This window comes from Pimephales promelas, chromosome 12 (assembly GCF_988280905.1).
Source record: "Pimephales promelas chromosome 12, fPimPro1.hap1.1, whole genome shotgun sequence".
Classification (NCBI taxonomy): domain Eukaryota; kingdom Metazoa; phylum Chordata; class Actinopteri; order Cypriniformes; family Leuciscidae; genus Pimephales; species Pimephales promelas.
In genome coordinates, this window is record NC_142780.1 from 14,454,191 (window position 1) to 14,482,071 (window position 27,881).

The 27,881-nt window shown below is 40.1% G+C and overlaps 2 protein-coding genes across 2 annotated transcripts; both read left to right on the forward strand.

Moving 5' to 3' along the window:
• The first annotated feature begins 10,280 nt into the window (after nucleotides 1-10,280).
• Nucleotides 10,281-12,318, forward strand: nppcl (natriuretic peptide C-like). The gene is made up of 3 exons (XM_039694448.2): nucleotides 10,281-10,509; nucleotides 11,305-11,543; nucleotides 11,628-12,318. The coding sequence occupies exons 2-3, from the start codon at nucleotides 11,445-11,447 to the stop codon at nucleotides 11,925-11,927; spliced, it is 399 nt and encodes a 132-aa protein (XP_039550382.2). The 5' UTR covers nucleotides 10,281-10,509; nucleotides 11,305-11,444; the 3' UTR covers nucleotides 11,928-12,318.
• Nucleotides 12,319-17,493: 5,175 nt separating this feature from the next.
• On the forward strand, nucleotides 17,494-27,744 carry gapdh (glyceraldehyde-3-phosphate dehydrogenase). Its single transcript, XM_039694429.2, has 12 exons — nucleotides 17,494-17,577; nucleotides 17,978-18,023; nucleotides 22,518-22,617; nucleotides 22,716-22,822; nucleotides 22,899-22,989; nucleotides 23,067-23,182; nucleotides 24,321-24,402; nucleotides 24,611-24,762; nucleotides 25,059-25,137; nucleotides 25,224-25,307; nucleotides 25,391-25,488; nucleotides 27,446-27,744. Exons 1-12 carry the CDS (start codon nucleotides 17,520-17,522, stop codon nucleotides 27,513-27,515), a joined length of 1,083 nt encoding a protein of 360 aa, XP_039550363.2. The 5' UTR covers nucleotides 17,494-17,519; the 3' UTR covers nucleotides 27,516-27,744.
• Nucleotides 27,745-27,881: the final 137 nt, after the last annotated feature.

Genomic DNA, 27,881 nt, shown 5'->3' on the forward strand with positions numbered 1-27,881 from the left:
AGGCTTCTCTATTGTCTGGGGCTATATGTCCCTGGTAGGGTCTCCTAAGGCAAACAGGTCGGGTCAGACTAAGAGCGGTTCAAAATACCCTTATGAAAAAACGATCCAAGGGCAGTGACGTCGCCTGGTATGGCGCAGCCGGGGCCCCACCCTGGAGCCAGGCCCGGGGTTGGGGCTCGTATGCGAGCGCCTGGTGGCCGGGCCTCTCCCCACGGGGTCTGGCCGGGCTCAGCCCGAAGGAGTGATGTGGGACTGCCTTCTCGTGGGCTCACCACCTGCAGGAGGAGCCGTAAGGGGCCGATGTTTGGGCGGCAGTCGAAGGCAGGCGCCTCGGCGACCCGATCCCTGGACACGGAAACTAGCCTTAGGGGCGTGGAACATCACCTCGCTGGCCGGGAAGGAGCCTGAGATTGTGCGTGAGGGGTCTCTGGGAGGAGTGCTGGAAAGTGCTCCGACTGGGTACTCCGTTGTTCTACTGGAGGACTTCAACACTCACGTGGGCAAAGACAATGACACCTGGAAGGGCGTGATTGGGAGGAACGGCCCCTCTGACCTGAACCCGAGTGGTGTTCAGTTATTGGACTTCTGTGCTAGTCACAGTTTGTCCGTAACAAACACAATGTTCAAGCATAAGGGTGTCCACCAGTGCGCGTGGCACTAGGACACCCTAGGTCGTAGGTCGATGATCAACTTTGTGGTCGTTTCATCTGACCTGCGGCCGTATGTCTTGGACACTCGGGTGGAAAGAGGGTCGGAGCTGTCAACTGATCACCACCTGGTGGTGAGTTGGATCCGATGGGGGGGGAGAGGCTGGACAGACTCGGCAGACCCATGCGTACTGTAAGGGTTCGCTGGGAACGTTTGGCCGAATCTCCTGTCAGAGAGATGTTCAACTCTCACCTCTGGCAGAGCTACGACCAGATCCCGAGGGAGGTTGGAGATATTAAGTCTGAGTGGACCATGTTCTCCACCTCCATTGTCGATGACATAAGGTCTCCGGTGCCTGTCGAGGCGGCAATCCCCAAACCCGGTGGTGGACACCAGAAGTAAAGGATGCCGTCAAGCTGAAGAAGGAGTCCTATCGGGCCTGGTTGGCTTGTGGGACTCTGGAGGCATCTGACAGGTACAGGCAGGCCAAGCGGACTGCGGCCCGGGTGGTTGTGGAGGCAAAAACTCTGGCCTGGGAGGAGTTAGGTGAGGCCATTGAGAAGGAATGTCGGCTGGCCTCAAAGAGATTCTGGCAAACTGTCCGGTGCCACAGGAGGGGGAAACAGTCCCCTACCAATGCTGTTTACAGTAGGGGTGGGCGGCTATTGACCTCAACTGGGGATGTCGTCGGACGGTGGAAGGAATACTTCGAGGATCTCCTCAATCCCGCCGTCACGTCTTCCATTGAGGAAGCAGAGGCTGAGGGCTCAGAGGTGGACTTCTTCCCGGTGCATGTTGGACTCTGGCAGGGCTACCCTTTGTCACCGGTTCTGTTCATAATTTTTATAGACAGAATTTCTAGGCGCCCTTAGAGATAGGGTGAGAAGCTCGGACACTCGGGAGAAGTTTAGAGTAGAGCCGCTGCTCCTCCACATCGAGAGGGGTCAGCTGAGTTTGCTCGGGCATCTGTTCCGGATGCCTCCTTGACGCCTCCCTGGGGAGGTGTTCCGGGCACGTCCCACTGGGCAGAGGCCCCGGGGAAGACCTAGGACACGCTGGAGAGACTATGTCTCCCGGCTGGCCTGGGAACGCCTCGTTGTCCACCTAGAAGAGTTGGAGGAAGTGTCTAGGGAGAGGGAAGTCTGAGCATCTCTGCTTAGACTGCTGGCCCCTGCGACCCGGCCCCGGATGAGCAGAAGAAGCTGGAAGGATGGATGGATGCATGGATAATTTCTTTCAGTTGATAAAGGGTTATTAATTAATTAATTAATAATCACCTATTTAGTGAATAATTGAACATTACTTTTTATAACTGAAATATTTGGACATTAAACACTTATTTAAAATTTAATTACATTAAAGATGATTGTGAATACATGTAGAGTAAGTGCAAATGTGTGTATAAACTAAGCTATTAGGCTAATCGGATACCTGCATGCTATGCTAACTAATACAGACATAAATGGTTATTATAATGTAGTTCAAACATTTATCATAACATGATTTTGTAGGAATAGTAATCAGGCGCTAAAGAGAGTAAAGAGTTGTGCAGATATGACATCACTTTGTCAACCCAATAGGGTTTTCCCATAGGCTTTTGGATTATCGCTTAAAACAAGTTCTGTGACAAAGAAGTGTATGATGCTTGCAAGTTTTGTCCATTAAGATAATTATCACAGATAATCACAACTTTTATGAATTTTGAAGCCTAAATGCAGTCACCAGAAGTAAAAAGCTAAGGTACACCACGATCCCACAAAATCAACGTTACCAAAACCAAGCTTTCAACAATTTTTTCAGTGTTTATCTAAAAACATTTTTCCAGAATGTTTGAGTTAGAGTAGTTTATTAGAGCATAATTACGCTGCTGTAAAAGCGGACTGAGCTAACCTTTTCTGTGTGATGACATTTAATTTTCTCGACAGCCTAGTCTTTATTTAACCACTTGTTAGCAACCGCCTTTTTCAAGACATGTAACAGCTTAAAAAATTGCGAGTGGGGTTAAGTTTTTGTAATTTATGTCGTGGAATAAAACGTGAAAGTGTCTTAAGCTTGTGTTAACCACAGACCTTATTTCAGCCATCTTACCAAAAACGTATTAAAAAAAACTCATTGACTTCGGGACGATGAAGCCGGAAGTGCTTCATGAATCGAAGAAATTGCAATATGGCGGAATACGTTCCGGAGATGTTGCAAATATGGTCTCCAAGTGGACAAACTTTCTTTGAATTGTGAGTTTGCCCAATTTCGAGGGAGGACCAGATTTGTCCATACCAGCAAACCCATTAACGCCCTAGCATAGCAATGTGCTAAAAACAAATCAAAAACCTTTGCAATTGCATATAGCAACACACCGGCAGTCACCCAAAACACTGTAGCCTTTCGAATGTGTAAGTAAGCAGTTGTTTTGAAGTAAAAACAGTAGCAGAAAAACAATTTAGCACATGAAAAATAACAGCATTTCTATGGAGCATGGGGGTGTTGCCTATATGTAAATGTGCCATCCCATCCGCCCCTTTAATTTATGTTCCGCTACGATTCCCATTGCCTCAGCCTCTCTGTGGTGCATATATGAGCATGTTTGTATCTTGTCGTGACAGTACAATTTGACCGTGTAGTTAATCCGTTTACAGCTGGGATATGTGCCAGAGTCTTCATTATATCCACCAGCTACCTATATCAGGAATGACTGCAGAAATGTGTAGGACTATGCTGAAGTCTATACCTGGGAGACGTAGCTGTCAAACTCAACTAAACCTTACCACTCAGTGTCAGCCAGGGAATAGTTAGGCCAAAAAGAAAGAAAAATCTACCGTTCTGCTCACCATTTTTTTTTTTCAAAAAATCTTAATATAAATGGCAGAATATTCAGGGTGCTCTTTTGTGTATAAAGAACGTGTTTTTGCATTCCACTGCGCTCGCTTACGTTGTTTTTGTACAGTACATATAACATGTGCATCTTGTCTCTTGTTCAGCTTCTCGTGCATGAGCACTGAGTTTTTAAAAAACTTGTCTCTAGACCTTGCATTTTTTTTATTCCACCCATTTTAAACGTCCCTTAAGGGCTGTTCACAAATAACATGTTTTTGCATTCTACGGCCCAGCTTTTTCCTTTGTTTTTATATGTAAACATGCACTATGGACATGTTTGCCCATTGCATTTGCATCTTGTGTCTTTTTCAGTGTCTCACACTTGACACATTGTTCTAAAATGAAGCAGCCAAAAACTTGTAAAAACATGACTCTAGACCTTTTTTCCCAATTCCACAACACTGCATTGCATATTTTTAAGTGAAAAAACACATGTGATGAGGGGCCGTTCTTAAAGAAAGTGGTTTTGTATTCCACCGTTGGCATTAGTTGAATCACAGTTGGTGGCTTTTTGGCCGATTATGCAGGTTTAATTAGCTTTGAAGCCATTGGTGAAAAAGTCAAGATTACTCTGATTGGCTGTTCAGCAAAGTAATGCATAAGAACATGGCCCCTAATGATGAAATCTGAAGGCCAGGTGATCAGTATTAAGCAACATAGACAGTATAAGAAGTGGATAGAGCCATCTCATTGGAACTCCATTGAGACGATTGAAGCCGTTTTTGGCGATTTTTTTAGCACTTCCGTCCCTGACGCGCAGACTCAAACAGAGCTTGATGACGTAGATGTGACGTGAGCAACCCGTTTGTCTTCTGGTGGCTGTGGCATGAGAAATCTGAATCATTCCCTTCCCAAACATGCAAAGGCGGAGAGTGTAAGTAGGAGCTGTCCATGAGCTAGGAGAAGGAGACACTTTCGCAAGGTATTCTGATTAGTTATTTTGTCATTTTGCCTCCACATTTCCCCGATTGCCCGCGAGCTACTCCTCCTGTCCATACGGTAATCTCTCTACTGTGCGACAGAGAGTCGCATGGGTATGACGCAATCATTAGCCTACTTTACAAAAAACTGCTTCTACAGGGCCATAACATAAGCTACAAGGAATGGAGCATTTCATTCATTGTCGTGTTTCTTTAGAAATAAATAAAGGACAAATGGGGTTGTCAAGCGCCTCAGATGTAAAGTTATTCGCCGTCAAAGTGACGCCAAAATGAATGGGAGTCAATGGGAATGCTAACGCAAGTGAAGTTCTGCTACAAGATGGCAGCTCCCGCAAGGCTTCAACTTCCGGTCGATGGATTACCCCCTTGCATTCAACCCGAAAATAGTCATATAACCATTGTAATATCTTGCTAAAAGCTATTCAGTTAAGGTAAAAAAAAAAACCCCAGCTTAGTGCTGGTTTAATGCCAAATATCTGCATTAACGTGCCTTAAATGATATTCCCAAAAAATGTTTCTGCTTGCTGTCTGCATCCCTTAAAATGAACATCATAGTTTGTTGATCTGTCTTTGCTCAATTTTGTTTTGCACACAAGAAAGTCTTGGTGGGGTCTGTCAGTCATATCTGGCTCTGACAGAATCACCAATCTCAGGCCATCACATCCTCTTTCTTTCTTCATCTCACTCCAAACTTTATGAACTCGAAAAACCTTCATTTTGAAATGTAGTGCTCTTCTCAGGGTCTGGTGTCCTCTCACCCACCCACACACCTACACAGATGAATCTGCCCACTCTTATTTCTCACCATACAGTACATCCATACAAACACACACACTGCTAGATTCCCTGCCTACAGAACTACAGAAAACACACATACTCGCATGTACCACCTTCGCCTCTTTCTCTCACTCAGAGGTGACACGCTGGTGGGCTCTAGCCGTATCCTACCATACCCTCATTTTTAATACTTGTCTCATCCCTCTCTTTTCGCCTACCCATCCTCCTACACACCTTCTCTCTCATGCTAGCGTTCTCTCTCTGTCTCGCTTTGGCTCTTTCTCTTTCTCTTGAGTGACAGTCAGACTGTAGAGGCCAATTACTCTTCTGCTGTTTTGGTGAGTGTGTTATATAAAATAAGAGCACCTTCTGGTGTCTGCAAGGGGTAGACATGTCTACTTCTGTTTGAGAGTCTGCATTCACGTCCAGCTTCTGGGATAAACTTTTCGAATCACCTAGAATATTTCTTTGTATTAGTTTAGATTTTAAAGGGTCCTTATAATAGTTGATGTTCTGAGCTAAAATTAATAGAGGTTTTCAAAGAATAAACTAACACACCCAAAAGTGTCATTAGGGGTCCACAGAACCATTTTTAAAAAAATATATATATATATATATATATATAATTTTGGCTCCGTCAAAGTTAGCATGCAAACGTAAATAAAAATTGATTAAGTGCCTACAACCTCATCTGGATATGTGAGGGAGACAAATAGAAGACTGCTACAGGCCACAATGAGTACTGCATCATGCAGTTTGGCCTGATCAATGCCGTATCAACTGTGTATTCCAGGATTTTATGCATGAAGTGCTCTGGGAGTACCTCCACCAGTTTGTAATAGTCTACATTGACAGCATTCTTGTTTACTTCTGGAGCTTGGCTGAAAATCGCCAGCACGTTTAGGAGGTCCTCCAGCGCCTGAAAGACTTCAGCCTATTCCGGAGAAATTCAATTTCAATTGTCCATCAACCCTCAGTGCAGTTCTTGTTATACAACATCAGTAAATATGGTATCTCGTTTGAAAACACCTCTATTAAAATGTCACATCAAATTTTTGTTTAGTTCATAGTTATGTTCTGTTCTGTTTCATTGCCATTCGATGTTTAGTTTCTGGTTTGTTATGGTTTCTTATTATTAGTGCACACCTATTCACTGTTCTGTTGATCATCATTCCTTGCGTATTTAAAACCTCAGTTACCTAAGTTTGATGTTTGTGAATAAAGTTGGTATATGTGCAGTTCTTGCTATTTGTAAGAATTAAACTCTTGTCACCTTTGTCGCCATTGGCACTACCCAGCTCCTAGTTGCCTTCATCACCGTTGCCCAGCTCCAAGTCTCCATCACAGATGTTCATGCCCCGCCTCCCTCTCCTTCTCCTTTGCCTAAGCCAGGGGTGTCCAACCTGCTCCTGGAGGGCCAATGTCCTGCAGAGTTTAGCTCCGACTTGCTTCAACACCCCTGCCTGGAAGTTTCTAGTATGCCCAGAAAGACCTTGATTAGTTGGTTCAGCTTTGTTTAGTTGGGGTTGGAGCTGAACTGGACTTTGGCCTTCCAGTGGCAGGATTGGACACCCCTGGCCTAAGCCATCTAGTTCCTCTGCCTCACCTCCGTTGTCTCCCTTCAGCCCCCAGGCTCCTCATGCCTGGTACTTTCCACTCATCAGCTCTGCCTTGGCCTGTGGATTCCTCAGCTCCATCTCATGCCTCTGGCCCCAGACTCCTCCATGACCCCCCCCTACCCATCTGCTCCAACATGACTCAATGCTTCCTCAGCTCCACCATGGCCTGTCACCCCTCAGGGCAGGCTCTGCCGGGCTCCCTCTTCCCTCTGGCTCCACCTTGGTCTATCATTAGCCGCGTTTCCACTGCCGGGCCAGTGCCGAGCCGTGCTAGTGCGTGCCAGGGCCAGTCGCGTTTCCACTGTCACTTCCGGGGCTTGATCGGGGCTTACTCGGGGGCCAACGGCCAGGATTTCTGCCCCGTCGAATACCTTGGGCCAGAGTTGGCCAGCTTGTGCTAGAGGCGTGCTCAAGGTAAAAGGCGGAGTTTATCTGTGTTATGGAACGTTATGATCTGAAGCAATATCACGCAAAAAAAATTGCTGCTTGAAATGGAGAATCGCCTATACTGGTCTGTCGAGGATACCACAGCTCTTCTGAGCATTTGGGCAGAAGAAAGGGTACGACTCAATTTGTACGAAGTCACGGCGTGTGAAGAAACGAGGATGTTACAAAATACATCGATGCTGAACTTTCTAAGCTGAGCATTCAGCGAGTAACGCCTCAAATTCAGGAAAAATTAAAAAAGTTGCGGGCGCAGTATTGTACAAGGCGATTAAAATGCACAATGGACAAAGCGGAGTTCAGAGAAGGATTTTTCCATGGTTCGACTTGATGGACGGTGTGCTGGGTCACCGTCCCTCTGTTAGTGGCGACTCGTGAGACAATCGGGACACTATTTCAGCCACGGCCGGTGAGTCAATATACATGTTATCTTCCTAACTTAAAAAATAAATTAATTCATAAAACACGTTGAAATGGGCTGGGTTGTATGACGTTTGATCCAGAAAGGCGTGTTTGGGGCGGGGTTTAGGGCAGCGTTCTGGGGCTACTGGCCCGGCAGTGGAAACGCAAGCCCGAGGCCACTGGCTCGACTCGGCTCGCTGTTAGCTCTGGCCCAGCCCTAGCCCGGCAGTGGAAATGCGGCTATTGCTCTGGCTCTGCCTCAATCTTTCAAGTCTTCAGCTGTGCCTCGACCCTCCAACCCTCTGGTCTGGTTCCGCCACTCTCCTCCTTCCCACCATTAAGTACAGGCACACCAACTCCACCCAGTTCTGCCAAGTACAAGTCTCAACCAAACACGCTGTTTCCTCTATGGACCGGGCTGTGTGTAGCACCTACTCCTCTGCATACATCCCTATGAAGGATCCCAGAGTTAGAAATAAGCAGCTAAAGATCCCCGATTAGTTCAGTTCAAATTTCACAATGTGGTGTGATACGTTGTAGTGTGTGGATGGGGCAGCACTAATGATATCAGACTGGAAAGAAAAGTGTTGCAAAGTGCTGTGACTCATTTATTTTGTGAATATGCAAGGCAAAGCAGGAAAATAAATTTTAATGACTGAAAGTGGTCAAATAATATATTACGACTTTTAAATAGAAAAACCATGACTTTTGACAACTTGTATATTATATGTAGCATATTTTAATTTGACTGATATCTGTAATTAGAGTAAATAAGCACTGTAATGTAAATAAATTAGATCTTGTAAATGGCTCTGTTGCTAGGTTCCAGCTGGATTGGATGCTAGTGGCAGCAGCTGGCTGGATAAACCTGCGATCCTTCGCAGTGTGAGAAACTCAGACAGGGTACACAACCGTAAAAACACTGGCTTCAACCTGATCAAACACAAGAGCCCCTCTCTGGACGCTGATGCTTTTATGAAGCCAGGGATACCTCAGGGTGCGTGTGTATGTGTGTGTAGTTTTCTCCAAGAGTTTTTGTCAGACTATTACTGTGTTAGACCAATGTTGTGTCTTTATGATGAGAGTTGGATCATAAATGAATTGTATATTGTGCTTGTGCTGTGGTAAAGGGAAATGATTGTGTTATGTTGTGACACTGCATTATATCAACACGTTCAAGGTTGTCTTTGTGCTTGAATTAAGTCAGTGGTCCTCAACCTTTTGACTCCAAGGCCTCCATTGTCCAAAACAATATTTGAAGGCCCCCCCCTAGCCCTATAGTTTTGTTTTTAAAATATTTATTTAATATGGGTATATATTGTAAATAATCAAATTATCAAATAATTAATATAAATGAATTTCAGGATTCCAGAAGTTGTAGGAGCTGAATATTGTTCAGGGCTCACACTCTTTTTAACAAATTCATTTACTTGACTCTTCCATTTAATGGATAAGGATTAAGAATACAGATTTTTAAAAATATATATTCCCACAATTCCTACACAATAAAATATAGCATAACTAAAACGTACATTTATTTATTTTTAAAATTGCATTTATTTATTTATTTTTTGTTAATTTGCATGCCTTTTCTATGACTTGAAATGACACTACTAAAATCAAACCCCCCATCTATCTATCTATCTATCTATCTATCTATCTATCTATCTATCTATCTATCTATCTATCTATCTATCTATCTATCTATCTATCTATCTATCTATCTATCTATCTATTTGGGTTTAGGGATAGGGGATAGAATTGTACAGTATAAAAATCATTATATCTATGTGTGTGTGTGTGTGTGTAGGCTCTTGTATCATGTTCTTGAGGCCGGGGGGAGCAGTAAGCAGATGGCACTGGCAGACTGTGATGGCATTCACAGAGAGAGACAGAAAAAGAAAAGCAAAGACAGTTCTCACAGTGACCCACAAGAGCGGATTAATGCGGAGAAAAATCAAGGTACAATAAATGACCTATAATAAAAATGCACTTTAAAATGTAGCTTTTTTCTCATGCAATTCTGATGATGCATATCGACCATGATTTTAGGACTCAAGCATTTGCTTTTCATGTGCAAAAGACAAAAAAAATGCCTCATTCCTATCCAAACAGACATTGAAAGCTCTATATATCTCCTTGAGTTAAGTACACCAAAAAAGTGTTGGCATCCTCTCAACAGACACAATATTCTGCCAGCCTGTGGTGCTTTTGGCAGCCAAAGTCGCACCTTGCAAACAGAAGGATGCAAGGGGACACGAGATGGATGGATGAGGAATGAATAAAGGAAGGATGAGATCATTTAAAGTAGAGGGCGGAGGAGGGCAACACCTGGTTGTGGTGCCCTGCATTTCTTTTGTGATGTGCGTGCAAATGACGTCATTTTCCAGGCAGAAGGTGGCATCCCCATGCCTGATCACCCCGACAACATCAAACACCCCCATGATACCTCTGACATCATCCGAACCGAGAAACATTAAGATAAGAAGAGAGAGAGAAAAGGGAGGGAAAAGAGGTGTGTGTGGTATGAGTGGAAGGGGGGACGAGCAAAGCATATATAGATACCTCATGCTTACTATTAACATACTCACCAAGCTCACACAAACACACACTGAGATACAAACGCCACTCGCATTAAATCACATTCCTGCACTCAGAGAAAGGAAGAGAGAGGAAAGGGAAAGACAGGGATGCTCTTAGCAGGTGCCAAAAACTGAGAGAAACGAGAGAGGGAGAGAGAGAGAGAGAGGGATGGATCAGGACTAAAGAATTCAGTCAAGTTGTAGAAGATCCTCGAACTATTATTGGTGAGTAAAACAAAACTTTATCTTCTGATTTTCATGTAAAAAAATTGTGGAACTAAATTTAACAGGTCAGATTTTTACCATGAATTTTACTAAACTTGTATAACTTAACTATTTTCATATACATCATTAAGACAATATAAAATTATATTAGGTATTTTTGATAGCATTTTTTTTCTGCCCTGGGTGAATCTAAAACCTGCCAAGAACATGTCCGGGTCATCCTTTACCTAAAAAAATATATATATATATATATTTTATGTTTTGTTAATAGAAAACAAAGGAACTTTATTATTTAATATTTTTTTTGCATTGTTAATCATATTATATCATTATTTTTATGAAAATGTAGCACTCCCTCAAATCATCATTACCATAATGCAAAAACAAACAAATAAATACTTTTTAAAATCATTCTTGTAATGTGAAACAATTATTAAAATGGGATGTAATACATCATAGTAGTAGTGTTTGTTGTACTTCATCTTTATCCTGATTTAGTTTTTAGTGTACTGAATTAAACTAATCTAATGAGAATAATTTTTGTAATGTAAATGTATTTACATTAAAATGTCAACAACAACAAAATCCTACAATGACTTGGATTTGATTTTTTTATTTACTGTATAATTTAAAAATGTTATTTAAAAGTGTATTTATTTACATGTTCTTTTATTTTGTTGTTTATAATCCTGTGTATATAGCTGAATTTGTTCAAACGGTTTGCAAAAAAATGCATAACAATAACACAGACTAACCTCTTTCTGTGTTTTGTGTTTCTTTGTTTGTACCGTGTAGTATTTTCTGCAGAATGTTTTTTTGTTCGCATTCCCGTGCGTCTCTCTCCTGTACCTGTGTTTGAGTGTATTCATCTAAAACCGTTCATCTAAATCCCGACTCGCATTAGTGGTGTATCCGGGGCCAATATCACTTGCGCCATGCTGTGCTCCTCTGTATTTGTGGTGCTTCTAGTCCTTCTGGCCAATCCGGTGCCGGGCCACACCCGAGCCCTGCACACCCCTCACAAAGCCATGCAGGTGGGATTCCTCAGTACTTGTACACATATATCTTTATCTATGGTAAACAGACATTGAAACATATTTCCTTTCTCTGCAATGCAGGTCATTGAGCAGTTTCTTGAGCGCTACAATGACCTCTTGACCCTTGACGATCTTGAGAACCTCACGAGTGACCAGTCGGAGGATCCCATGCAGACCTTCAGCTCTGGGCTAAAGGTCGCAGAATATCCCAAGTGGATTGACATACCTTTGCAGAGTGATAATGCCTGGCTCCGCCTTTTGAGGGGGGCTTTGGCCAATCAGAAGCGAGCTCCACCGGACCGGTTGCGGAGGGGATGGAATCGAGGCTGTTTTGGCCTGAAACTGGACCGGATCGGCTCTATGAGCGGCCTCGGCTGCTAATAATGGACTGAGAGATGGGCCGAGACCATGAGATGACTGTTGTCCTGCTTAGCTTTAGGTAGAGGTCATTACCAAACTCTTGTCTGGTCTGGGACCCTGTGAAAAGAGTTGTACAGGTGGACAAATTCATTATATCATGTCTTTCAATATACTTCTTTTTACATTGGCTTTAAAGTGACATGTTGTTTAGCTGTATTTATTTCCTTATGAAGGAAGCAAAGTATTTTACTTGTTCCTTGAGCAACACTGTCCTTCATTTTTGATATTCTGCTAGTAGTTTACTAGTGAACAAAGGTTTTAAAGTAGATATAGTCTCAAAAAAATGCATGATTGACATATACTGCTCACTTTCTGTATTTTTTGCATGAATAAAATTTCTTTTTGCGCTCTGCATGAATCTTGATTGCGTTCCCTGATCATAAAGTGTTTTTGTTACGCTTTTCTAAACCCAGGTTGTTCTCCCACGCACTGCAAATCAAGGAGTTTCACCTGTTTCTGTATAATTTATTTTCTTATGGGCTGCAAATATGCAAATTGGAAGAGTGTGGCAGGATTTTCAGCCTTAATTCAGTCTTAATCAGCTCGTATTGTGCAAGGACATGCTGGCTGACACACATTCACATCCTTCTGTGACAAGTCTAGGGTTTAGTGGTGCGATGTATTTAGTTTTAACTAAGGAACTTAATAATCATGGAAACAATTTATTGAACAATGTGATGTACTATTAACAATCATTGTAAATGGATTAAAACAGCACTGCTCTTCATTTCCTCTTCCATTGCTGAGTCTCACATACTGTACATCCACAACCACTGAATCATTTGGGAACTGCATGAAAAATCCCTTCAATTCTTATGACAAAATCAGCCTGTGAAATGAATGTGTGGGTGTTAGGATTATGGCTTGTATGAAAAAAAAACCTTACTAAAATTAGCCATACAATCTTAACTTGAACTACATATTTTATAAGTAAAGGAATGCATTCTCTGTCTATGAACTGAATAGCGTTATAGGCCTATGTCACCCATAAGTAAGAGGTATCGGACTAATTTTAGTTAAACTATCCTAAAATGAGTATAAAGCTATGGCGTTTTTATAGGTGTTCTTTTATTTGCAAAACTATTTCATCCAAAGATGAAAATTCTGTCATTTTTCATTCACAATTATATTCAATTAAACACAAAAAATGTTATGCAGAATGTTGCTGAATGATGCAGAATGCCTGAGCTACTTTTTGCAATACAATGAATGTGAATGGGCACCAGAACTGAGAATAATAAAGCAAAAATTACATAAAGTACCATAAAAGTAGCCCAAACAACTCAAATGTATATTTGTATAAATGTATAAAGGTATACCTAATTAAGCTCAACATTTACTTTCACTGGATAGAATCCCAAAGCGCCATATACGACGCTTTTGCAAAAGCGTAAATATCCAACGCACATGGCACCCTTTAACGTCAAATGAGACGCAGATATATTTGGGCAGAAGGCGCCCCCTAGTGGTCTAACACTAACCCTACACCATACCTAAACTTAACCATAACCGAAGCGTCTCATTAGACGTTAAAGGGTGCCATGTGCGTTGGATATTTACGCTTTTGCAAAAGCGTCGTATATGGCGCTTTGGGATGAGAATGCGTTGATATTCTACATCATTTATTTTGTGTTCAACAGAAGTTAAAGCAAAACAGCCATACAAATTTGGAATGTCATGAGGGCTTAGAAATTATGACACTTTTTTTGGGTGAAATATCACTTTAATGCAGCAGAGCTATCAAGGTATTAATTTTGTTTATGTCTATTATTTGGTGTTTTTAATATGCTTTGAAGGGGTGGTTGATTATTATTTTACTTATTTAGTGTGTAATGTTGTTGCCTGAGCCATAAACAACATCTGCAAGGTTACAATGCACAAAGTTTAAAGCTACACCGTGTAACTCTTTTAGTTTATTCTTAGCTAAAAACACTTAGTTCTTTCAAAAATATATTTGACGACTGATGTCCACACACAACATAAAATCAAGCCTGTTTCTCTCTCGATCGGCCATTTATGCTCCCGCTCCTCCGTGAGAGATATGAGACCGGTCGGTGCGTCTCTTGTCTTTCATTATCACTCACGCCACCGGCCTCGCGCCGTCCTCTTGCACCGCTCTCACATCCCTCGTCCTAAAAATTAGAAATTACTAACTAGAAATTTTGCGTGAAATGAATTTCAAAGTCTGATGGCAGCTAACGTTAGCCTTGTTGACGAAAGAATGATTTCTCTGATGTGCGCGCAGTTCCGGATTAGTGGGTGTGGCTTGCGGAGCTGTGCAATGTGGTGCATTGTGGGTGTTGTAGTCTTTCATACAAATGCGCCCCTCGGTTATTTTCTGTCTTTTCTCGGTCAAGAGGGCACCAAATTCAAAAAATCTTTTACATTTCGACTACATATATGATCCACTTTCAATAAAGATTAATGTTGAAATGAGTGAAATGCTCCTTTAAATTTTGATTTCAGGGGCCTTTAAAGGGTTAGTTCACCCAAAAATGAAAATTAAGTCATTAATTACTCACCCCCATGCTGTACCAACCCCGTAAGACCTTCGTTCGTCTTCGGAACACAAATGAAGATATTTTTGATTAAATTTGAGAGCTGTATAACTACCTCATTGGCTCCTAAGGGACTGCCTCTTGACGGCCCAAAAAGTCAATGAAGAAAATGTTTAAATATCCCAAGTGACTACCGTGGCTCAACTATATGTTTATCAAGCGACGCGAATACTTTTTGTGCGAAAAAACAAACAAAAATAACGAGTTTATTCGACTATTTCTTTTCTTCCTTGTAGGCCAGAACGAGACTTCCTTATAGATTTCCACGACGCATGCGCGAGAATTGCGATCTGCTCACACCAGCTTCACTACTTCAGATCGCAATTCTCGCGCATGCGTCGTGGAAATCTAAGGAAGTTTCGTTCTGGCCTACAAGGAAGAAAAGAAATAGTCGAATAAACTCGTTATTTTTGTTTGTTTTTTTGCACAAAAAGTATTCGCGTCGCTTGATAAACATATAGTTGAGCCACGGTAGTCACTTGGGATATTTAAACATTTTCTTCATTGACTTTCTGGGCCGTCAAGAGGCAGTCCCTTAGGAGCCAATGTGGTAGTTATACAGCTCTCAAATTTAATCAAAAATATCTTCATTTGTGTTCCGAAGACGAACGAAGGTCTTACGGGGTTGGTACAGCATGGGGGTGAGTAATTAATGACTTAATTTTCATTTTTGGGTGAACTAACCCTTTAAGGGCACTTTTTGATTTTGACCACAAGAGAGCACTATATCATGAAGCTTGAGACACTAGACTTGTCCTGTCAGATCAGATTATGGACTCTGAGCTCAAACAGCTATGCCACTTTATGGTTGGCTAATATGTAACACCCTCACATACCAACGCACACAGCTAAAGAATGATCAACACCGGAGAGCAGCATTTAAGCAAACAACTACATGTCACCAGAGTTCAATCACAAACTGGTCGACAAGTCTTCCAACTGAAGAGTCTGGGCTATCAGGGGTGAACTCTGCGATATGACCTGACAGATGTGCTCTTTGTGTCAGTCAGGGTTACTTTCAGAAGCTTGTCTGGTTCTGAATCATGTGAGTCAGACGACACAGAGTGAAGTGGATCGTGCAGGTCACTCCACAAGATAACCGCAGTGGAAAGGGTGCGGGGTCAGCCTTCGAGTGTTTGTGTATTTTTAGCCTGACCCTGGCGACAGTCCAGCACATTCTCTCTGGTGGCAGGGGAGCAGATAGCAGGGATATACATACACTATTCTGAGGGGCAGTTGCTGAGCGCTCTCAACCGGTTTTCATGAGAACAATCATTTAGTAATAAATCGTATGTACAAGTCAAGTCACCTTTATTTATATAGCGCTTTTTACAATGGAGATTGTATCTAAGCAGCTTCACAATGATAACAGGAAAATAATACAACAAGTTCTGTTTCTAGAACAAAATTGCATCAATGTCCCCCTTGGGTAATCATTAGTAAGCTAGCTAAAAGCCAAGGCAACCGTGGCAAGGAACCAAAACTCCATCAGGTGACAGAAAGAAGTATAGAAGTATTACATTATTTAATAAGGAAGTTGTGATGATTAAAGGGTTGGATGGCAATTTTAAAACTGTGACACCCCAAATATCCCATGACGGACACAGTTTGGCCTCTTCATCTCTGTGACCTTTGAACTATCATAAGAAGCCAAAAGGCCACAGCAGCAGCCACGACAGTCCAAAACTGTCTTCAGTGTAAACTCGGATGAAACTTAACACCATAGAGAGGACAAGACTACTTAAATTCAGAATGAAAAAGGACAATTCTGTAGATTTGCAAAGTTACAGATCATTTTTTACAACAAAATGTGGAACATTGCACTATGACAGCTAATTGCTATGAAGCCTGAATAGCAATTAATTTTTTTTTTGTGGTGGAGCACCTAATCTCCTTGATCATGTCAGTGTTAATTACAAGTATAACCCTGTGATTTTTTAATAATTAACACCAACGCAAAATTTGACGGATAACAGAAAGATTATAATGCGATTAATCAAATACTTTGTGACGAAATTCACTATGCAAATTTATAAACCAAGGAATTAATCTACCCTGTCACTCTGAAATATTTATCTTGTTTTAAACAGGAAATCAGTGTCTTTTGATAATGTTTATCATCTATTTCTTCACTTTTATCACTTTTCTGGTTTTCTTGGTTTTACCACTTGCATACAGATGAACATGTGAAGTGATTAGTGATTCTGCAAGTACAAAAGCATAGGATTTCCTACCAATGTGAGGGATTCAGGGATTCAGGAATGGCTGTGTAAAAGGGCAGGTCATGGTCTTTCCTGTAAATGTCACACACTCACGACGAGGGCGATTTGATCCCCTCCATCTCGCGCTCACTCTGGTACAGTTGCTGCTAGAAGGTCAGGACAGACATGCTCAAATCAAATTTTCTTTTCTCTCAGAAAATACAGTTACTTCAGCAAACACATTTTATCCTAAATGTCTTTCTTTTGCAAAGTCAGCACAAAAATATTCTTAATTCTTTTGCAAAAAAATAAAAATAAATAAAAAATTTCTTTTGCAAAAATATGCACAACGCTCATGAAGAATGAGCTCATGAATCGAACATGAAGCCTTTGTGTTGGTATGTAGATTAATAACAATGTTGGTATGTCATTTCATCCATACCAACAGATATTTTATTTTTAAAAGCTTAGTTAAATGCATTATTTACTACCAAAGAAGTTGCAGGAAATAGGCCTGGCCTATTACTGAAGACATTAAACTTTATCTCTCACTGCTAAATTTCCAAAAGGGACAAACTCTGAATATATCTGCTCTATAATGTAATTTAACATAATTTGATAATTTGATTATAAATACTTTATGTTAGTTTGGTGTCATTTGTTATAATTATTTGAGAGTGTTTCATCCAACTTCCCCCCATTGCGACCTTGACATTCTAAGGGGGCGTGGTCGTGATTGCCCGAAGTCCAAGGAGGCGTGGCCACCGCTATCTCACCAGATATAAATTAACCTCATGCTCATTATCCTCCCACTCACATCGTGTCAGGACGAACAGACGCTTCTCACAAACGGTAAATTAACATTCATTCCAGCTTGAAGTACACTTTGTTTTAAGTTTTAGTTGAGTGTTTAATCATGTAGCCACAGTTAACAATATAGTGATAGAAATTCATTATTGAGTTTATAAATCAAATATTACCTAGCTTATAATTACATGAATGGAGCACAGTTGAAAGTTTCAGGGCGATAGCAACAATGCTGCATGAAAACCAGTTGGTTAGACTCCTATCAAAATGACTTCTCAATGAGTAGCCTATAACGCCGTAGGCCTAAAGGGAAATGTATGAACTTAAATTTACACTCACTCTGCATATCTAGACTTCAGCTTTCCGAGTTCACAACTTGCACTTTGTGCTTCGACTGACTCAATGCAGCTAGTCCACTAATTGGTTTTCTTTTCTTTTTCTTCAGAGGACACGACCAAATCAGGCATCATGGTTAAAGTTGGTATCAACGGGTAAGAACTCCTATACATAAACTGTGACACCGTTATTGCCAAGAAGTCAACGTACTTGGAAATGCTTTGAAACGCTTATAGAAGAGCCTTTCATATGAGCTTTTATCTATAATACAGTACTGTTTTGCGTGTTGAGTTGAATAAATGTAAAAATGCTATTAATAATTGGCTTTGGGAAACCTAAACTTTAAGTCTTTGAAAAATGTCAATGTTCTTACTGGACTCCTTATTGATTCGTATGAATGATTTGAGGGGGCGTCTGCTGCGCGAGCCAGTCGCGAGCCAGTGTTTGGGATTGTGCCATCGCTGTGTGTAGGATGTCAAATAACGGCACGTTTATCTCTTGTGTACTTTGCCTCTTTGCATCACTTTACTCCAGGGTCGGAGTTTGCTTTGAGTCAGCGTTTGATACACCTGTCACAATGCAGTAGCCAACAATCAATTTAGGTCTAACCAGCTGAAGTGTCTCTAAAATTGGAGACTTGAGCACCAGCTGTGACCTTTCCAAGGCTTGTAGTTAGAGTTATGCAACAGGACATGTCATAAGCGACATGCTGATATTTGGGTTTAGGTGTGCATGCTTGAACATCGATGTATGTGCATGTTCAAGCATGCACACTTAGACCAAAATGATATCTTTAATGCTTGTCCTGCAAAATTTAGGTCCAGCTTAATGTCACTTGGGAAAGCTCGTTCATTTTAGTTCACACACAGCGTGTTAATGTTAACAGTTAACACTACGTTTGATTGTACAAATGTTAACTAAACAAGTGAGTTACTTGAAGTGGAAAAAGTAGTCTATATTAGCAATGTTAAAGTTTTTCTTTTTTTTTTTTTGTAAATTGAATCACACTTTTTATAGACCATTACAAGCTGCTTCTTGTGAGCTTTGATTAACCTGAAGATTTAAAGTGTGACTCCACTGATCAAACAGGACTTTATACCTTTGGCCTGTTTCTCAATTTTTACGGACTTCATGCAAATGTTCAAGTTGTACCTCCACGTATCAGTAGGTCTTATCAGTGCAAAGCGGTATGTACTGTGGGTACTGGTTTTCGTTGGCCTGTTGATTTTAAAGTTAAGTTTTACAATTAAAGTAGTTCACTTTTAGAAACTTTTGCTGATAATTTACTCACCCATGTCATCCAAGATGACAGTCGGAAATAAATTAAGGTTTTTGATAAACATTTCAGGATTTTCTCCATGTATGCACTGAAACGGTCTTTTGGACCTTGAACAATTTGGTTGCCAGTGAAGTGCAAACTGTTCAAAGGGCTTTAAACTATTACACTATTAGAACACATGTCAAATTTTACACAATATTGTGTTGTCCCTGAGCTGATTCAGCACATGTGTTAACATTTAACACATTGTGTGTTAACGCATGTTGTGTAAAAAACAACACAATGTGTTAAGTTTTAACACATGTACTGAATCAGCTCCGGGACAACACATATTGTGTAAAATTTGACATCTGTTCTAAGCAGACGTTGAATAAGGGTCTTAGGGGTGCACGATATTGACAAAAATGTGATATTGCGATATCGATAATGAATATTGCGATATCGATATTAATTTCGATATTTTTAAACGGATGTAAAACTACAAAAGTTATTGGAAAACGCATCAAAAAATTAATAAATAAAACAAGTTTTCTTACAACATAAGATTTATTTCAACTGACAGTAATATTGGACTGGTACAGCATTAATAAATAGGCCTAAATAATATGTCAACAGAACAGGACATGTTAGTTGTGTACACTACAGTGTAAAAGATAATAAATAAATAAATAGCAAGTCTACAGAACACACTATGCAACATAAACGCCACTATATGCGTTTTCTTTGACCGGATAGCTATGACCGTGAAAAGACCAGATGTAAATGCCCCGTGAAACGCATTCGTGACGTATTTGAATCTAATCGCTCAAACCACTTCAGGAGGTGGTCTGGGCCGCATTTCAGTTGAAACTGGACAAATGTAAACGCATCTCGTTATTGAATAAACCACATATGTAAAATGTACTCCTTCCAAAAACGCTAAAAAATGAGAACGTTACAGGCTCGTCATGTTATGGCTAGATATGACGACGCGCGCGACTGCAACACGCATCACCGCAGATGAGCAGCTGCTGTGAAAATTTACTATCAAAGTGAAAGTAAGTCGCAGACGTTTTTCACAGTTATCTTCATTAAAAGTAAATAAACGAAATGATCTTATTTTACCTGATGATCATAAAACGCAGCTCATAACTGTTGTTTTCGGTGACGTGCACTCCATTAAATCTGCATATAGCTCGGGAATTGAAGATCGTATTTTGATAAATCAGATAGCTATCCGATCAGTGAAAACGCATGAAGTTGCCAGGTGGACCGTGGCCTGATGTTTATACTTGTGCGCTGGTGTGCGCGTCGAGCCGCCGGCAAGTGTGTGTGTGTGTGTGTGTGTGTGGGACTGTGTGGTTGGAGAGCAAGGGAGAAGTGAGAGTGACGGCGGTTAGCTTTGGAGCGAGTAGCGACTTTATATTGAGAAAAACAAAGTGTCTCCCCCGTTCTTTCTGACCACTGTGGGAAATCTGTAGCATGAAAAGTTAAACCTCTCTTGATTTAATATTGTTTATGGAGAAGGAGAATCAGGAAATGAGTCGGGGGGAAATGCAACGGTGCATGTCGGACCAGACGCATCATAAACAAAATATTGCGTAAATATCGCGACACTTTCGATATGGATATCGAGCAACGTGATATCGCGATAACGATATTGATTCGATATATCGTGCACCCCAGACCCAAGCGAAACAATCGCTCATTTAAAAAAAAAAGTACTAGTTTTATAAGCTCAAATGATCGCCTTGTTCTGTGATGCGCGTTGGTGGCTCCTGTTTGAACTCGGTCATCAAAATGAATGAATCTTTTCGCGAGTCAATTCGTTTGTTGAATGAACCAAATGACGCAAAGACTTGTTCATTTTGATGAACGAGTTCGAACAGGAGAGTCACAGAACAGAGCAAGGCGACCATTTGAGCCACTGTTCGTCCGACTGTTACTGCACTTCATTTTATTCTAAATGGTTTTAATTTACTGTATTTTATTTTTATCATAATTTTTATTTTTCATTATTTCTTATTTTTTATTCTAAACTGTTTTAATTATTCTGATTTCTTTTTTGGATTATTTTAATTTCTTCTATGTAAAGCACTTTGAATTGCCATTGTGTATGAAATGTGCTATATAAATAAACTTGCCTTGCCTTATAAAACTTATAAAAATATATATATATATTTTTTTTTAAATAAGTGATCGTTTCGCTTGATAAAACCCTTATTCATTGTCTGGAGTCGTTTAAATCCCTTTGAACAGTTTGCACTGAAGCTGTCTTTTGGACCTTGAACCGTTTGGTTACCAGTGAAGTCCATTATATGGAGAAATCCTGGAACATTTTAATCAAACCTTAATTTCTTTTTGACTGAAGAATGTCATGGATATCTTGGATGACATGGGGGTGAGTAAATTATCAGCAAATGTTTTTAAAGGTGAACTAAAGGTGAAGAGGATTTCTTGTGGCGCTTTCATGCAGTCAAACCTTATCTGTCTTCAGCATTAGTGTTATGAGGACAGAAATAGCTCAGAATGACCGCTGGAGACATACAGAAATTCCTTATCAAAGCCTGGATGGCAGAGGACAAGCTTGATGACGCTCTGGCAAACTCTATTGCTTTGGTAGTGTCTTTGATCTAAACAGTTCAGGGTTTAGCTTTGTTGGCAACAGAATGGCTTGAAGGTTAGGACCCCTTCTATATTCGGTATAAGGTTGTGCTTGTTCACTGGCTCATCTTTAGGCATGTGGGTTTCAAGAGGGTCCAATCACTGGACTCAAAATGGTTTTGTATCGACTCAGTAATAGGACCTATGCACCCTCTAGTGATGGGATGCAGAATTACTGTAGGAGATGTTTGCCATCACAACATTGGAAACATGAACTTTTATTTGGGTATTCTGATTTTTATATTGTAAGTGTTATTGATGATTAATTTTTAAGAACCATACAATACACTTCCTTTTGAAATGTTGTGTTTGGATTGTCTTTGAACACCAAAGCTGTATTTTTATCTGCTCCAATGCAGTAGAAGAGTTAGTAATGTGAGATTACAGTGCAATATGCATTAACTGTAGTTTATTCCTATGATGGCAAAGCTGAATTTTCAGCATCATTATTTAGTCTTCAGAGTCATGATCCTTCAGAAATCATTATGCTGATTTTGTGGTCAAACATTTCTTAAGTTTTGGCACTTTGAGGACTGATGGGTTTCTTTTTAGGAGTCTGTTTGAATGGAAGGTTCAAAATAAATTTTAAGTATCTATTTTAAGCAATTTAATGCCTCCTTACTGAAGGGATTTCTTTAAAGGAAGGAAATCCCATTTATTACAATGTATACTGTAAAATGATATCGGTTGCAGAATTGTTCAAAATGAGTATTTCCTCCTGTCTCAGATTCGGCCGCATTGGGCGTCTAGTGACCCGTGCAGCTGTCCAGTCCAAGAAAGTAGAGATTGTGGCCATCAATGACCCATTCATTGACCTTGATTACATGGCAAGTTCATAACTTTGGTTTCTTCTGAACTTACCGTTTTCATGCAATTTTGAAGTTTATTTTATTTTGCATTTAAAATGATTCTCTTCTATTTGCAGGTTTACATGTTCAAGTATGACTCCACCCATGGCAAGTACAAGGGTGAGGTTAAGGCAGAAGGCGGCAAGTTGGTCATCGACGGTCATGCCATCACCGTCTTCAGCGAGTGAGTGCTGTTTCTACAAACACTACATGCTGCGTTCAGCGCTGTACTCATGATTTCTCCATCTGTGTCCATGCAGGAGGGATCCAAGCAACATTAAATGGGGTGATGCAGGTGCTACATATGTTGTGGAGTCTACCGGTGTCTTCACAACCATTGAGAAGGCTTCCGTATGTAGTCGTAGTCATTGTGTCGGCCATCAAAGCTACTGTGCACTTCCTGTCTCTGAACCTTTGCTCTCTTTTAGGCTCATCTTAAGGGTGGTGCCAAGAGAGTCATCATCTCTGCCCCAAGTGCAGATGCCCCCATGTTTGTCATGGGCGTCAACCATGAGAAATATGATAATTCCCTTAAAGTTGTCAGGTAAGGATGTACAGTTGGATGAAACTTAGTTTTTTTTTGTTTTTTTTTTCTCAAATGACCAGAAAGTTGTTAGCTTTATTTTAAACTAGTTTAAAATATGTATGTTCCAATTTAACATTTTAAAAAATACTTGGCAAATATTTGGGTTATTTTAAATAACACTATTTTTATTTTTTTATAACCGTTACTTGTCGCTTGTCAGTTTTATTTAAATGCTTGCTCTTTTTATATTAAATTAATTGCATAAATGTAATTTTATGTTGCTTGTCAATTACTTTTTCTTATTTTTATTTGAACATCATATATTAAATGTGTTTTTTTAATGTTTAATCGCACACATGTATTAAACACTTGGTTCTGATTTTAATACATGTTTGATTAAATATTAAATTACATTTAATATATGACGTTCAAATAAAAATAAGAAAGTAATTGACAAGTAGCCTACAATTTATTCAATTTAATATAAAAAGAGCAAGCATTTAAATAACTGACAAGTAACATTTATATATAAACAAATTAAAAAAAAATGCATTTTATTTATTTTCATAAATGTTACTTGTCAGTTATTTAAATGCTTGCTCTTTTTATATTAAATGAATTGAATAAATGTGTTCTGTTTTTCAATTACTTTTTCTTATTTTTATTTGAACGTCATATATTAAATGTATTTTTTTAATATATAATCTCAAACATGTATTAAAATCGGAACCAAGTGTTGCTTCTTTAATTTCATACATGTTTGTGATTTAAATATTAAATGCATTTAATATGATATTCAAATAAAAATAAGTAATTGACAAGTAACATAAAATTACATTTATGCAATTAATTTAATATAAAAAGAGCAAGCCTTTAAATAAAACTGACAAGCGACCAGTAACATTTATAAAAAAGGTATTTATTTTTTGTTTAAAATTAGAAGATACCTTAGCTTAAGCTACATTTATGCAGAGTAGAAAATCTCCAAGCATAATCTCTGCTAGTCATTGTTCTATCCTGTAGGGGGTGTACTAAAGCAAACAGTTCAAATCACTCCATGACGTGCAGGAAATGTATCCACGTGTAATACAAACGTTTGTTCATGTTGATTTACCAAGTCCTCTTTGTGACTGATTCCACCTGTCTGTTTTTCTAGCAATGCCTCCTGCACCACCAACTGCCTGGCTCCCTTGGCCAAGGTCATCCATGACAACTTTGTCATCATTGAAGGTCTTATGGTAAGATTAAATGGCTTGTCCAATCTCACCAAAAAGCCTTTTGACCTAAGTGATTGATGCATCTGACAAATTTCTATTCCATTTCCTTGTCAAGCACTACTTTGCTCTTATTGAAATGTGTCAGTTGGTGCAAATAAATGAGATTCAAGCAACGCTTTGGTTTTATAATCGTTCGCAGGACATTAACCCTCTCCCACCTTTCTCTCAGAGCACTGTTCACGCTATCACAGCCACACAGAAGACTGTTGACGGGCCCTCTGGGAAACTGTGGAGGGATGGCCGTGGTGCCGGTCAGAACATTATCCCAGCCTCCACTGGGGCTGCCAAGGCTGTGGGCAAAGTCATTCCTGAGCTCAATGGGTGAGTGCCAACCCCCTCTATCAGTCCATCACGACTAAGACATTTAAAGAAAACTGTTAGATTGCAGTTTATTACCGGAATTTACTTGCCCAACATCCACTTTCACAAGTAGTCTGCACGCCCTCATTTTAAAGGTCAGAGTTGATTGACCTGCAGCACAAAGTGTCTTGTGATATTTACTCAAAAGTGGAATGTTCTGTTAGGGAAGTTTAGGTATTCGATGTCCTCTTTGGTTTTTTTTGCTTCCCCTTTCAGCAATCCAAACATATTCTGATGCTTGTTTCTTCCTGTTTCAGCAAAATCACTGGCATGGCCTTCCGCGTCCCCACCCCCAACGTGTCCGTGGTGGATCTGACCGTCCGCCTTGAGAAACCTGTGAGTATTTCCAAACCTTCGTGATAAAAATGGCTTAAGTTGAATGACCTCATTTTGACGCCTGTTGGCTTTTCATGCGTCATCAGGCCAAGTATGATGACATCAAGAAAGTGGTCAAGGCTGCAGCTGATGGACCCATGAAAGGCATTCTGGGATACACAGAGGAGCAGGTATGCACATCAAACTGTCCAAGTTGAATGTAAAGTGTAAAGGTTTCGAAGCGGCATTAATTTTCTTGTCTTTTCATGTGCAGGTGGTGTCCACTGACTTCAACGGGGATTGTCGTTCCTCCATCTTTGATGCCGGTGCTGGCATTGCCCTCAATGAGCACTTTGTCAAGCTGGTCACATGGTAAGATGCTGCCTTCAACTGTTTTCAACTGAAAACTTCTACCAACCTCAGTGACGTGTCATAACAAAGTTTTATTTGTTTTACATCTTGAACGAACCCAAATAATTAACACTTATACTAAATTGTTCCAAATCAGTCCATATTTAATGCAGACTTGCTAGCTATACACACTGATCTGAAATGCTTGATTCTGATTGGTCAATTCCAAGGACTGTCATCCAATGACTGTCAATGTGCCAAAGTTATGACGTCACTTTGTAGTAAAACTCGGAAGTTAGCTGCGCATGGGTTCCCTCGATCAAAGCTATGCATTTTCCCCATTGACTTTAGGAAAATCGCAAAAAAAAAACAAGATCTGTGTTCAACAGAGTTGTGACCTTTACACGTTTTGTCTTTAAGATAATCTTTACAAGTTAATCCCAAATGTATACATTTTGAAGCTTATATGAAGTTTAAAAGAACACAAGCAGGTTATAACTGGTGTGTTTTATGAAAACGTGAAAATATTTAGAGGCTTTGTTAACCACAGACCTTATTTCAGGTGATTTAGCAAAACCCCATTTAAAAAAACCCATAGACTTTAGGGCGAGGGAACCGGAAGTGCTAAAATGCTTACTACTTCCGCGTTTGGCCTACAAAGTGACGTCATAATTTCGGCACTCTTTAGTGACCGTATAACAGACCCCTCATATCATACAAAATGTTGCTGGTGCAGTTTTGCATCTGTTCTGGTTATTGAATATATTGAGCGCAATTGAAGTACTTCAATATTGATTTCACTGTAATTGTTGTATACACAACATTGGAAACATGACCTGGAGGTTTTGTACACTGAGTAACCGTCTTGTACGTTATGATTAATAGTTTCGTGTACAATCAATATTTAATGTCCCCATAATTACGAGGTAAGTTTGTGTAATAAGTGGTATCCCTTAATTGTTCATCTTCAACTCAAATCAACATTGTAATGTCTAGTAGCAGCTTTGTGTCAGGCTTGTAATCACCCTGTCGGTTTTTTTTTGTGATGATCAAGAGGCACTTTTATCCTGTAGCTATATCTATATTTTAGATATAACCATTGAAGGTTAAATAAAGGGTTTATCTATATTTTTACAATTTCAAATCAAAATGCCTCTTTTTGAATCCAGTCCCCCCCCCACCACCCCCTCCCCTTAAAGAGGTGGTGAAGTAGGCTATGATTTCACTTTCTAATTTTAGTTAGTGTGAAATATTAAACAGCATTATCAAAGTTCCAACGCTCAAAGCAAAGGAAGATATTTGCTTTTAAAGGAAAGGACTACAACAAATGGCTGGTAGGGACTACACGACATTCCTCCAGGGTTTGTGACATCAGCAACCCCAAAATGTACAAACCCCACCCCTGGGAACTCAGTCCATGTTGAGAAGAGGAAGAGTGGTTGAATAAGAGTACATTTGTGTCAGCTCAAACTCTAGCATCCATCTTTTCCTATACCAGTGATTCTACATGTTGTCACTTCTTGAGTCTCCATCTTTGACTGACTCCATTTTAACATTACATGGAGAACATTTTCTGTCATTTTTAGTGTCTGCATGAGGTTATCACAGCTGCTAACACACATGATCTCTTGAAGCCCTGCCCTCTGCAGCAGCTCATTTGCATTTAAAGGGCCAGGCACAAAACGGTGCGTTTTTGCAAACCCTCAAGAAGTGACAACTTTAACATGCTATATAAAAATATCTGGGGGGTATTTTGTGTTAACACACACACACTCTAGGGACATCAGAGACTTATTTTACATCTTGTGAATGGCATTTTACCACCCCTTTAAATTCTACCTACTTGGTTATTCATGTCCTCCTAACTCGTAATTTAAGATTTCCGACACCATTTGAAGGGCATAAGAAACCGTGCGTTTGAGGTCTCTTTACTTGTGTACTTTTTGAACGAGTCTAATCCATTCTCTTCCTTTCATAGGTATGACAATGAGTTCGGGTACAGCAACCGTGTCTGTGACCTGATGGCACACATGGCCTCCAAGGAATAGATGTGACCTTTCTGCCCTTTTTGATACGTGACCCACCATTTTTTCATCTGGTTGGGTCTTTGCACCACATGCCTGGAGGAAATTATGCTCAATTTGAAGACCAATGTTATTTTTATATGAAAATGCTCTGTTCTGTTTGTGTGAGGATTAAAAATGGATGTTGACTTCAAAAAGGCTTTTCTGTCTGCTAAACCTGTGATGGAATAAAGTCCTGTTTGTGAGAAATCTATGGAGGCTATTGTCTTTGTTTCATCTAGGTCTAGTGACTCAACTGGGTCTGAGCACTCATTTGAAAATTGCAAATGTTCATTTTAAAAGAAGCCAGCATTTTAATTGGGTTTTCATGGAGACTTATTGCCATGGCTC

Excerpts from the sequence above, each read along its gene's own strand:
- nppcl (XM_039694448.2), top strand. The coding sequence starts at position 11,445 with ATGCTGTGCTCCTCTGTATTTGTGGTGCTTCTAGTCCTTCTGGCCAAT. Across the intron at positions 11,544-11,627 it reads CCCCTCACAAAGCCATGCAG|GTCATTGAGCAGTTTCTTGA; the intron begins GTGGGATTCCTC and ends TCTGCAATGCAG.
- gapdh (XM_039694429.2), top strand. The coding sequence starts at position 17,520 with ATGCTCATTATCCTCCCACTCACATCGTGTCAGGACGAACAGACGCTT. Across the intron at positions 24,403-24,610 it reads TCATCATTGAAGGTCTTATG|AGCACTGTTCACGCTATCAC; the intron begins GTAAGATTAAAT and ends CCTTTCTCTCAG. Across the intron at positions 24,763-25,058 it reads GTCATTCCTGAGCTCAATGG|CAAAATCACTGGCATGGCCT; the intron begins GTGAGTGCCAAC and ends TTCCTGTTTCAG.